Raw genomic sequence first — 13,260 nt, forward strand, 5'->3', positions numbered from 1 at the left:
GGTCTTGAACCCATGGGTTCAGGCAATCCACTCGCCTCGGCCTCCCAAAGTGCTGGGATTACAGGCTGAGCCACCAAGCCCGACCTATTTTTATTTTTTTTTTGAGTCGGAGTTTCACTCTGTTACCCAGGCTGGAGTGCAGTGGCACACTTATGGCCACCACAGCCTCAACCTGCTGAGCTCAGGTGATCCTTCTGTCTCACCCTTCCAAGTAGCTGGAACCACAGGTGTGCGCCACCATACCCGGTTGATTTTTTTGATTTATTGTAGAGACGTGGTCTCACCAAATTGTCCAGGCTGGTCTTGAACCCCTGGACTCAGGGAATCCTTTCGTCTCTGCCTCCCAAAGTGCTGGGATTATAGGTGTGAGCCACCGCGCCCAGCCGAAGGTCACATTTTAAACCAAGATTAAATCCAGTCCAATCTAATATCACAGACTTGACCCTTAGCCACTGTGCTCTGTCCCTTAGCTTAAATACGCATTTGGTAGGCTTTCTAAAACTCTGGCTTGTTAACGCTCCCCAGCTGGGGTAAGACCCTCACTTTCAAGATTTGGGTTAGATCAAGACCCCTCTCTGAGTTTCAGTTTCCCCATCAATCTAGTGGGAACAAAAACATTTGTTATGCAGATTTGCTGTGAGAATTGAAGGGCATTAACACTTATAAAATAACTGTGAGATTTAAGCTTATATAGGACATTGCATTGTTGTTATTTTTAGTTGCCAGACCTGTGCCAATAAGTGGGAGTTTTTCAGCTTATAGGAAGCTCAGTGAGTCACAAGGGTAAAGGTTTTGCCAAAAAGCCAGTGTGACCTTGGGCCCCATTTATTGCAACCAGGATGAGGGAAGTGAACTGTTCCACTTTGCAACTTCCAGGGGTGTTGTCCCCGGCCTCCTGACTGTTGGGGGGACTTTGGTGATCAGAGTCACATTCACTGACCAGGGAAGGGAGAGGCTGGAGCCATCAGGGCCCTGGAAATCCAGCTATTCACGTGAGCCATAGGGCAAGGGTTGCAGACTCACACGTTACAGGGGTCAAGAGAGAGTCAGCACAGGGTGGTGGAGACGTTGGCTAACTGCAGAGTGCCAGTCTATGTAAGGGCACAGCAGCCACCACTCCAGCTGACAGCTGCCATGGAGGGTGGAATGCAGGCCAGTGAGAAGTTTGAAGAGAAGCTCGAGCCAGGCGTGGTGGCTCATGCCTGTAATCCCAGCACTTTGGAAGGCGAAGGCAAGAGGATTGCCTGAGCCCAGGGGTTCGAGACCAGCTTGGGCAACTTGGCAAGCCCTTGTCTCTACAATGACTCAGAAAAATTAGACAGGTGTGGTGGCGCATGCCTGTAGCTCCAGTTACTTGGAAGTCTGAGGTGAAAGGATCGCCTGAGCCCCCCCAACAAAGAGAGAGAGAGGGGGGGGGGGGGGGGGGGAGGAGAGAGAGAGAGAGAGAGAGAGAGAGAGAGAGGCTGAAACTTCTGGTCTTCAAAACCAAGTTATTAAAACAAAACATGTGTGCTGGATGGATTAGGTGGGGGGGTGGGGCAGAGGACAGCCCTGACATGGGGAATCATGTGGGGTTCATTCACTTGATGGTTATTTTTAGCAAATGGTTTTGAGATGGGGAAAATGGAAGCAGGAATCCTCAGTCTTTAGACCCTCCATGCCTGCTACAGTCCTGCCACCTCCTGGCCCCCTAACCTGTCAGCCTGTCTTGGCCTCAGTCCCAACCTCCACTCCCATCTGCTCCTGTCCTCTCCTGCTGGATCCTTTACTGGACCCTAAGTCAGCCCATTTCTGGGTTCTCCTGCTCCTGTCCTGAGGTTCTTGAGGGGTCCAGTGGGCCCTGCCCAACTGCCTCTTCCCTACCCTATCCAGGCTATTTCACATTTTCTCAGACTTCACCAAAACTGCTCTATATTCTGCCTGGTTTTTTTTTTTTTTTGAGTTGGAGTCTCACTCTGTCACCCAGACTGCAGTGCAGTGGCATGCTCACGGCCACCACAGCCTCGATCTGCTGGGCTCAGGTGATCCTTCCACCTCAGCCTCTGGAGTAGCTGGGACTATAGGCGTGTGCCATTGTGCCCAGCTGATTTTTTGATTTATTGTAGAGATGAGGTCTTGCCAGTTTGCCCAGGCTGGTCTCGAACCCCTGATCTCAGGGGATCCTCTCACCTCGGCCTCCAAAGTGCTGGGATTACAAGCTTGAGCCACCATGCCCGGCTTCTGCCTGTCTTTTTTTTTTGAGTTGGAGTCTCACTCTGTCGCCCAAATTGGAGTGCAGTGGCCGCTCCCGGCCACCGCAGCCTTGACCTGCTGGGCTCTGGCTATCCTTCCGCCTCAGCCTTCCAAGTAGCTGGAACTACAGGTGCGCGCTACCATGCCTGGCTAATTTTTTGATTTATTGTAGAGATGAGGTCACCTCAGCCTCCCAAGGCGCGGGATTACAGGCTGAGCCACCAAGCCCAGCTCACAAGACCCCTTTCTAAGCCTTCACACACTTGACCTAGAGGCTGCACATGACAGTGTGAACCACACCCTCCTTGAGAAACTATTTCTGCCTGGTGTTCAAGGCCCACTTCCTCTTCGTTCCTCTTCCATTTCAATGCCTGCTTTAGCTGACATTTCTAGCACTTGCCCATGAGTGCTGATGTGTGGCTCCAGGTTCAGTTCCCCACTGCCTTCTCACACTGTACCCTCTCCTGTGGCCTTCATTCACCAAGAGCTTTGGCTTTGGCCTTCATGTCAACTCTCTAGATTTTCTCTTTCATAAACTCTAGAATAGAGCTGTCCAAGAGAAATATTATATATAATTTAAAATTTTCTAGGAGCCACATTAGAAAGGTATAAACCAACAGGTGACATTAATTTTTATAATTTTATTTAACCCAGATGACCAAAATATTATTAATTCAATGTGTAGTCAATATAAAATTATTTATGCCTTTTTTTTTTTTCTGAGCCAGAGTCTCACTGTGTTACCCAGGCTGGAGTGCAATGGTACAATCACGGCTCACTGCAGTCTCGAACTGCTGGTCTTAGGTTCAGGTGATTCTTCTGCCTCAGCCTCCCAAGGAGTTGGGACTACAGGCATGTGCCACCACATCTGGCAAAATTGTGTGTGTGTGTATATATATACATATATATATATATAATTTATTTATTTATTTTTTGAGTCAGAGTCTCACTCTGTCACCCCATGTTCTTACTTGACATGCTTATGGCCACTGCAGCCTCGACTTGCAGTGATCCTTCCACCTCAGCCTTCCAAGTAGCTGGAACTACAGGTATACGCCACCACACCTGGCTTATTTTTTGATTTATTGTAGAGATGAGGTCTTACCAAGTTGTCCAGACTGGTCTTGAACTCCTGAACTCAGGCAATCCTCTCACCTCTGCCTCCCAAAGTGCTGGGATAATAGGCGTGAGCTACTGCGCCTGGCCAAGTTTTGTATTTTTTGTAAAGACGAGGTCTCACGATGTTGTCCAGGCTGGTCTCAAACTCCTGTGCTCAAGTGATCCTCCTGCCTCGACTTCCTAAAGTGCTGGGATTACAGGCATGAGCCACTGCACCCAATATAAAATTAATAAGATAGTCTATATTCTCCTACTCCTACTAAGACTTTAAAAGTTGGTGTATATTTTATGCTTACAGCAGACCTCAATTTGAACTAGCCACATGTGGTTTGTGACTACCATATTAAATGACATAGTTGTAGACCCCGGTTTTCAGCAACCTGGACATCTAGAAGTCCCTCAAAAACTACATGTACAAGGTTGGGCATAGTGGCTCATGCCTGTAATCCCAGCACTTTGGGAGGCTGAGGCGGGAGGATTGCTTGAGGCCAGGAGTTTGAGACCAGCCTGGGCAACATAGTGAGACTTCATCTCTACAAAAAATTAAAAAATTAGCTGGGTGTGGTGGCACACACCTGTAGTCTCAGCTACTTGGTAGGCTGAGGATGGAGGATCATCTGAGCCCAGGAGGTTGAGGATGCGGTGACCTGTGATCATAACACTCCAGCCTGGGGACAAAGTGAGACCCCTGACTCAAAACAAAAAACAGAAACCAAAAACCTATATGTACAAAACAAATGAACTTTACAAAGGAGGTATTATCCAGGCTTGGCCTTGTAGAGTATCAGGATCTAGGCTCAGGCATTCCAGGTAGGGAGAATATCATATGCAAAAACATAGACATGAGAAAGCAAAGCATGCGTGGAGCAGTTTGGTTTAAGGCCATCTGGCATAGGCGACTGGCTGGATTCAGCTGTGTACAGGCTGTGTGACCTTGGACAAGCCATTCCATTTTTCTAAGCTTCAGGTTGCCCATCTGTCAAATGGAAAGAACAATAGTACCTAACTCATAAGATTGGTGTGTTAAAGGAGATGATGCATATAACTTGCTTACTAGCCCCTGGCACATAGTAAGTACTCAATACATATTATTATTTATAGTAATATTAATGCTGAACATAGAGAATATTGGGGCAGATGTGAGAGGCAGAAGGGATGAAATTATGAAGGGCCTTGATGGTGGCCTACTGAGTTTAGACTTGATCTTAGAAACAGAAGGGAGCAGGGCTTGGTGGCTCAACCTGTAATCCCGCGCTTTGGGAGGCTGAGGTGAGTGGATTGCCTGAGCCCGCGGGTTCGAGACCCGCCGGGGCAACTTGGCGAGACCGCATCTCTACAATAAATCAAAAAATTAGCTGGGCGTGGTGGCGCGCGCCTGTAATTCCAGCTACTCGGAAGGCTGAAGGCTGAGGCAGAAGGATCGCAGGAGCCCAGCAGGTCGAAGCTGTGGTGGCCGGGAGCGGCCACTGCACTCCAGTCTGGGTGACAGAGTGAGACTCCAACTCAAAAAAAAAAAAAGAAAAAAAGAAAGAAAAAAGAAACAGAAGGGAGCCAGAGCCAGTGAATGTTTAAGCAAGGGGAAGACATGAGAAAATTTTTGTTAGGAAGGTCACTCTGACTCCTGGCAAGGAGAAGCCCAGGCAAGATCCAGGGAGAATGGAAGCAGAGCTGATTGGGTGCTGGGGGAGAGGGAGAGGAGGCTCTCTGTTGCAACATCTGGGTCTCTGGCTTGGCCAACTGGGATGGGGAACATGGGGTGAGAAACAGGTTTTCTGAGAGATAGTGAGCTTTTAGCAGAGGCTGAGATGCCCATGAAACACACAAGAGACTTCCAGTGGGTACATGGAAATAAAGATCTGGCTCCCAGATGGAGATTATGGGAATTTTGGTGTATCAGGGATATCTGAAGCCACAGACCTGGTAAGAAGATCCAGGAGGAATGACTGGGGTGAGACGTGAAAGGAGCCACGGATGGAGCCTGGATCATTTGTGTTCATGAGGCAGATGAAGGAAGAAGAATGTGGGAAGGAACTGTAGAGAGAGAGAGGCTGGCACAGTAAAAGGAAGACCAGGAGAGAGAGAGATCATGGAGGCCAAGGTGGAGGGACTTTCCCAAAGCACAGGGTGGTCAAGAGTACCAAAGTCAGCAAAGACAAGTAAGACCATGGAAGCAGATGGGCACAGGCACCGGAGCTGAAGGGGAAGATGGATATAGCCTGAAGCCCAGCGAGGGCCTGCCTTCAGGCCTCTGTTCCCCCTGTGAAGGTGGGGGATCATCTGAGGTCCCCGGATGTGTGTCATAAGAGCCTCTGACTATGCCAACCCACCCAGCTCCCACTGGCTCAGGTCTGAGAGGCCTCAGCAGAGGCCCGGGAGGAGAGGTCATGAAGAGGGAGGGGTCTGGAAGAAGAGGGCATGGCAGAGCGTCTTCAAGGGCAATGTTGGGGAGGCCCAGGGCATGGGGGCTGAGGAGCTAGAACCGAGCTCTGAGCCCTCCTCTGAGGTTGGGGCTTCTGGCAGGCGGCCCCCTTAGAGGCCCTCCCTCGTAGGTGTTTGGCCTTGGTTCTGTGGCCCACATGGTTCTAGGAGATAAAAAATATGGGAGCTTCCTCGGTGTCAACTTGGGTTTTGGCTTCGGAGTCACCATGGGCGTGCACGTGGCAGGCAACATCTCTGGTGAGTGAGACCAGGCCCCGCCTGACTGGCTAAATCAGGTGTCCCATGCAGGCTTTTTCTTGCCCACCTCTAGCCAGCCCCTTCTCTGACATAGCCAAGTGCCTTGAGCCCTTACTAGCCACAGGGAGGGAGGAGAAAACCTCTGAACCTCTTTCCTAAGACTGTCTGCCTCAGACTGTTCATGGGTCCCCTTGACCCACCATTTTTACTAGCTGGGTCATCTTAGGCAAGTAATTTATCTTCTCTGTCCCTAATTTCCTTAATGGTGAATTGGAGATGGTGGTCCCTGCCTCATGGGGTCGCCGTGAGGGTTACATGAGAGAGCTCTTGTCCCACATGAACAACAGCTGTTATTAATGTTGTCATTCTCAATATTATTTATATTGCTGTTTGTTTCTGCTCTCAGTCCCCCAACACACTTGCCCCCTCCCCACAGGGGCCCACATGAACGCGGCTGTGACCTTCACCAACTGTGCACTAGGCCGCATGTCCTGGAAGAAGTTTCCAGTATATGTGCTGGGTCAGTTCCTGGGCTCCTTCACAGCTGCTGCCACCATCTATGGCCTCTTCTACCGTGAGTGTTCTGCCCTGGGTTGTTGCCTCTGACCTCAGCCTCCTCCTCTGAAATACGGACTCATTGGACCTCAGTGTCCTGGTCCATAAATATGTCTGGGAGAAAAAGACTTTGGAGCTCCCCACCCTCCACCCTCATTTCTGGGAACCCTGTAGGGTTTAGCTGGGGGTAGGTTCACATTCCACTGATGTTTCCACAGCGGCCATTCTCCACTTCTCGGGTGGACAGTTGATGGTGACCGGTCCCACAGCCACCGCTGGCATTTTTGCCACCTACCTTCCTGATCACATGACACTGTGGTGGGGCTTCCTGAATGAGGTCAGTGGTCCAGGACGGTACCCCTCCCCATGCCCTCCACCCCTCAGGAAGGAGCCAGCAGGGAGCCCCTCATGATAGCGAGGACAAGGACTCTGGATGGGGACTGTACCAAGACATGTTTCTGCTGGGGGGTTTGAATTTGGGGCACTGCCGAGGCCCTGTGGCTTGGCTAGGGGCCCCAGGTGGGCTGCCACAGCGTCTGTTCCCCAGGTGTTACTGACAGGGATGCTGCAGCTATGTCTCTTCGCCATCACGGACAAGGAGAACAACCCAGCGCTGCAAGGGACACAGGCGCTGGTGATCGGCATCCTCGTTGTCAGCATGGGGGCGTCCCTAGGCATGAACACAGGCTATGCCATCAACCCATCCCGGGACCTGCCCCCTCGCTTCTTCACCTTCATTGCTGGCTGGGGCAAACCGGTCTTCAGGTACTTCCCCTGCCCAAGCCCATTCCAGCAAGCTTTCTGTGGGTCCCCTGCAGGCGGAGGGGTGGTGGTGATGTGAGGAGCCCCACAGGAGAGTCCTGCAGAGCCCTGGGTGGCCTAGGGCACAGGAGTGGGTCCCAACATTTCCCCAGACCAGCACAGATGCAGACCTTGCTCCTGGACTGAGTGCCAACCCAGTCCCTGTCAGGCTGAGTCTGATCAGGGCTCCAGGTTGGGGGTGTCTCCTGGAGGGTAGGATGGGGATGACTCTTCAACTCACCCTGTCTTGGCCTGAGTTGGATGTGGGTGCCGTCCTGGGCATCAGCCCCTCAGCAGGTCTCTGCCTCTTGCTTGCAGGGCTGGGGAGAACTGGTGGTGGGTGCCAGTGGTGGCACCAATTCTGGGTGCCTACATAGGTGGCATCATCTACCTGGTCTTCATCGGCTCCAGCACCCCACAGGAGCCCCAGAGACTGGAGGACCCGGAGGCATATGAAGACCCCAAGACGACTGTGTCACCCAAGCCCGAATCTCACCTGTCCATGACCTCTCCTCTCCCCCTTGTCTCTGTGACCCCTACTAACAGATCTTCCACCCAGCCGGTCCCACTCTTACATGACCCCATGCCCCTAGAGCACTTCTAAGTAGAGGTTATTTGGGACCCCGTCCCTGCCCCAATAAAGACACACTGTCTCCCACAGTAGCACCTCCACCTCTTGGGGACCTCCGGTGGTTGGGCTCCCCTCCTGGGTTCTTCCTGGAGCTCTTGGGTTATGTCTTAGCCTCAGGCTAGAGTACAGAGCTGAGAGGCCTCAACTCTTTCAAGCCCTGGGAGCTGGGATGCCCCCTGGGTGAGAATGGGGAGGTCAGTAGGAACAGGGTGAGGTGAAAACAAGCCAGACACAGACGGGGGACTTGTGGGCTCAGGGGCGGGAAGGTGGTTTGGGGGAAAGGCTCATAGCTAGCTGGTGGGGCGGCTTTGGGGGAATACCTTAAGGGTACCTTGGGATGGAGTCTAGACTTTTCCCTGGTTCTTCCCTTCCTCCAGTCCTGGTCAGCTCTTGAACCAGACAAAGCAAGACCCAAGAGTGCAGATCAGAATTTCTCATTCTTTTTCACCAGTGCCCTCCGCAGCAGCCCTTTAGACATTTTTTTAATCCCATGAAATTTTAATACCATAGATACACTATATATCTGTTTATGTACTTTGTATATATCTGTGCTTTATACATTAAAATAATAAGATTCTTCACCCTCCCTTCTAGAAATCAATTTTTGTTCCCTTGACAATACTTGATATAGATTGAAAGCAGGTAAGGGGTTGGGCTCCTTTTCCTGGTGCCTGAGCACTCCCACACGAAGGAATTCCCGAGTTAGAAAGGAAGATGCAAAGAGGGAAATCCTTCAAAAAGGTGAAGACACAGGAAAAAATCCTGGGGCTCCAGAGACTCCAGAGGAACAGGCACAGAGGTTTGGGGCCTGGGGGGAGACAGGATCTGCTGATCCTGGGACCAGGCAGGCATCATCCTGTTTCCTGGGACTCTGAAGGCAGCACCAAGCATGGTTCCTGTCATCGTTCATGCAATTAGCCTTTCAATAATTATTGAGCACCTACTGTGTGCAGGCCCTGCCTAGACCTTGGAGATGCACAGTAGATAAGGCTGGGCCTTTGACTTTGAGGGTGGCAGTCTAATGCAATCTTGGGAATAAGTAGTTATGAGGAAGGAGCAAGTGGAGAGTGGGATGCTTGGAGGCTGTGGGATTCAGGGTGGGGAGCTCACAGCCAGCCTCGGGGCTGAGGCTAGGAGTGGCTTCCCAGAGGAAGAGACAGAGCAGAGGGAGGGTAGGGGTGTCCTTTCTGGGGCTAGGAGCTGCACTTTACAGTTTGAGGGGAGCGGGGGTTAGAAGGGTGAAAGCCCACCTAGCAGGCCCTGGCACTGGTGGAGATGGGCCTGTAGAGAGTGTAGTGACAGGCAGGAGACCAGGAGAGGCATCAAGGCATCTAACGGGTCAGCCCTGTGGCATGGAGGGGACAGACAGGGTCTGATCAATACCTAGAAGTGCTACTGGCAGGACTTGGGCCCCACCTGGATGGAGTGAGTGAGGGAGAAGAAGGAGTCAGAGATAACTTATGGTTCCTGGCTTGGGTATGGGGAATTGGGGATGTCCCCAATGAGAGTGGAGCATGAGCTAGGAACTGGTTTGGAGAGGAAGATGATAAATTATGTCACGGACATTTGCGTTTGAGTCGCCTATGGGACTTTTGGGCAGGGCGAGAGGTGTGTGGTCTTGGACAAGTTACTTAACCTCTCTGGGCTCCAATATTCTCATTTGTAAAGTGGGGATAAGAATATTATCCGTGACTGGGTGCAGTAGCTCAAGCCTGTAATCCTAGCACTTTGGGAGGCCGAGGTGAGGGGATTGTCTGAGCCCACAGGTTCGAAAACAGCCTGGGCAACTTGGCAAGACCTCATCTCTACGATAAAAAAATCAACAAATTAGCCAGGCGTGGTAGTGCACGCCTGTAGTTCTGGCTACTTGGAAGGCTGAGGCAGAAGGATTGCCTGAGCCAGCAGGTCAACACTGGGATGGTCGTGAGCGTGCGTGCCACTGCACTATAGTCTGGGTAATGGAGTGAGAGTCCAACTCAAAAAAAAAAAAAAAAGAATGTAATCTGCTGTGAACATTAAACATGCCAAAATATGTAAAATGCTGAGAATAGTTTCTGGTACAGAGTACATGCTCAGTAAATACTCATAGTTATGTCTTTTATATAGTCTGGAGCTCAGAAGACCGCTGAAGACAGAGATCTGTGAAGGCATGGCTTTGTGTCATGGAATAGAGCACAAGGGAGGGGTCAGGAGACACTGGAAACACCCCAGATGTCCATCAATAGGGAAACAGATACATACAAGGGGGAAACCCTGAAGACTGGAATTTACTTATAGCAAATTTTGTATTTCTTCTTACGTGTTTAAACCTCAGTTACCTTCCAAAAACTCTTCATTCAAAGTGATACACCTATCGAGATGCTTTTTCCACTGCTCAAAACGGTTTCTGAACTCATCCATTTTGATGCCTTTTAGTACTTCTGCCATTTTTTGTTTCACCTCTTCCACATTGGCAAAATGTTTCCCTTTGAGGACTTTTTCATTTGGGGAAACAAACAAAAGTCACTCGGGTGAGATCGGGTGAATAAGGAGGGTGGGACACAGAGGTCATGACCTTTTTGGTCAAAAACTGCTGCACACCCTGGGCGGTGTGGGGTGGGCAGGTGTGCTCATAAATCACCCAGCATGAAACGGGCAAACTTGTTGAAAACATCTAAAAAAAAAAATTTACTGAAGCCAACACAGCCTCTCACAATAACACTAGCTGGTATACTGATGCTGATGAGTTCCTGGAACACTTACCGGGGAAGGCTGTACTACAAGGGACCCACCTCCAAAAAATAATTCCAGTTTTCTTTTGGGTCTCCCACTCGTACAATGCTGCACAATTGCACATAACAAAATACGATACAACAGTGAAAATTAAGACACAATAGGTACCTGCAACAATAAATATTTTGGAGGCATAAAAAAGCAATATAGTAGGCTGGGTGCAGTGGGTCTCACCTGTAATCTCAGGACTTTGGGAGGCTGAGGCAGGAGAATCACTGAACCCAGGAGGTTGAGATTAGTATGTGCAACATAGAGAGTCCTCATGCTACTAAAATAAATTAAAAAAAACCCCAAACCCCCAAAAACTAACCAGACATTGTGGTGTGTATCTGTAGTCCCGGTTACTTGGGAGGCTGAAGCAGAAGGGTTGCTTGAGCCCAGGAAATCAAGGCTTCAGTAAGCCATGATTGTGCCACTGTCTGGGTGACAGAATGACAGCCTCACTCAAAAAAAAAAAAAGAATATAAGCACTAGCCTTGGCTGGGCATGGTGGCTCACGTCTGAAATCCCAGCACTTTGGGAGGCCAAAGAGGAGAATTGCTTGAGCCTAGAAGTTCAAAAAAGCTGGGCGAGGTGGCTCACACCTGTAATCCTAGCACTTTGGGAGGTGGAGGTGAAAGGATTGCCTAAGCCCACGGGTACAAGTCAACCTGGGCAACATGGCACTATCTCCTCTCTACAATAAATCAAAAAAATTAGCCAGGTGTGGTGGCACGCGCCTCTGGTTTCAGCTACTTGGAAGGCTGAGTTGGAAGGATCACCTTAGTCCAGCAGGTCGAGGCTGCAGTGGCCATGAGCATGCCATTGCAGTCCAGCCTGGGCGACAGAGTGAGACTCTGATTCATAAAAAAAAAAAAAAAAAAGAAAAGTAATACAGTAGAATGTAAACAGTATAATATCAGTTTTACAACTGAAAACAAAATATTCTTTGGGCATACATATGCATGTAATAAAACTATCTTTTTTTTTTTTTTTGAGTTGGCATCTCACTCTGTCACCCAGGCTGGAGTGCAGTGGCATGCTCATGGCCACAGCAGCCTTGACCTGATGAGCTAAGGTGATCCCTCTGCCACAGTCTTCCAAGTTGCCGGAACTACAAGCACGTGCCTCCACACAAAGCTAATTTTTACATTTATTGAAGAGATGAGGTCTCACCATGTTGTCTAGGCTGGTCTCGAACCCGTGGGCTCAGGCAATCCTTTCACCTCGGCCTCCCAAAGTGCTGGGACTATAGGCATGAGCCACTGTGTCCGGCAATAAAACCATCTTAAAAAAAACACAATAATTCCTACAGGGAGACAGAGATGGGGAGGGACGGGGTAATGCAAGCTATCAATAATTTTCTATCTGGATGTGGTGACTCATGTTTATAATCCTAGCACTTTGAGAGGCTAAGGCCGGAGGATCACTTGAGCCCAGGAGCTCAAGACCAGCCTGGAAAACATAGTGAAGACTTGTTTCTTTCTATCTTTTTTTTTTTTTTTGAGTTGGAGTCTCACTCTGTCGCCCAGACTGGAGGGCAGTGGCACGTTCCCAGCCACCGCAGCCTCGACCTGCTGGGCTCCAGCGATCCTTCCACCTCAGCCTTCCAAGTAGTTGGAACTACAGGCGCGCGCTACCATACCCGGCTCATTTTTTTTATTTATTGTAGAGATGAGGTCTTGCCAAGTTGCCCAGGCGGGTCTAGAACCCGCAGGCTCAGGCAATCCACTCACCTCAGCCTCCCAAAGGCGCGGGATTACAGGCTGAGCCACCGAGTCCGGCAGGACTTGTTTCTATAAAAAAACCAAAATAACTAGCCAGGCATAGCGGCTTGCACTTGTAGGCCCAGCTACTTTTAGGCTGAGGTAAAAGGATCTCTTGAACCCTGGAGGTCAAAGCTGTGGTGAGCTGTGATTGTACTACTGTGCTTCAGCCTGGGCAATAGGGTGATATCCCAAATCAAAATAATTATAATAATATTCTAGTTTTGGGGGGTAAATTATAGATTTGGTTATATGATTGTGCTTGATAATATATAAATGTGATATATGTTTGCTGATACCTATCATATATTTAAAAACATAAAGAAGAAATAGGTGGTTCATACATGCAATAAATAAAAAAATTAACTGAGGGTGGTGGCATGCACCTGTGGTTTCAGCCCCTCGGAAGGCTGAGGAGGAAGGATCCCCTGAGCATAGCAGGTCAAGGCGGCGGTGGCCGTGAACCTGCCACTGCACTCCAGCTTGGGCAAATGAGGCAGGGGGAAGTACAACAGGTAAAAAGTCTGGTAAGATCATACGGAACCCAAGGAGGAAGGGGAGAGGCTGAGTATGTCTGATGTCCAATGGTGGGAGGATCCAAGCCAGGGGATCCAGGACCCTCAGTGACCAGGGATGGGTCCAGAGCTGTTATCATCTCCAGCCATACAGCAGCCTCCCTTTGTGACCTTGGGCAAGCCCCTCCCCTACTTCTGGCCTCAGTGGCTTTGT

At 49.9% G+C, this 13,260-nt stretch overlaps 1 protein-coding gene across 1 annotated transcript in view; it reads left to right on the forward strand.

Moving 5' to 3' along the window:
- The window catches only part of AQP7 (aquaporin 7), an 11,424-nt gene extending 3,398 nt beyond the window's left edge, over positions 1-8,026 (forward strand). The window contains exons 2-6 of the mRNA XM_008074480.2: positions 5,901-6,027; positions 6,464-6,601; positions 6,801-6,919; positions 7,130-7,347; positions 7,702-8,026. Of these exons, the coding sequence (XP_008072671.1) occupies positions 5,901-6,027; positions 6,464-6,601; positions 6,801-6,919; positions 7,130-7,347; positions 7,702-7,987 (888 nt within the window). The 3' untranslated portion in view covers positions 7,988-8,026. The remainder of the gene's footprint in view (positions 1-5,900; positions 6,028-6,463; positions 6,602-6,800; positions 6,920-7,129; positions 7,348-7,701) is intronic.
- Positions 8,027-13,260: the final 5,234 nt, after the last annotated feature.

The sequence above is a fragment of the Carlito syrichta genome, unplaced genomic scaffold (assembly GCF_000164805.1).
Source record: "Carlito syrichta isolate Samal-C Ts95f unplaced genomic scaffold, Tarsius_syrichta-2.0.1 Scaffold316469, whole genome shotgun sequence".
NCBI classification, from domain to species: domain Eukaryota; kingdom Metazoa; phylum Chordata; class Mammalia; order Primates; family Tarsiidae; genus Carlito; species Carlito syrichta.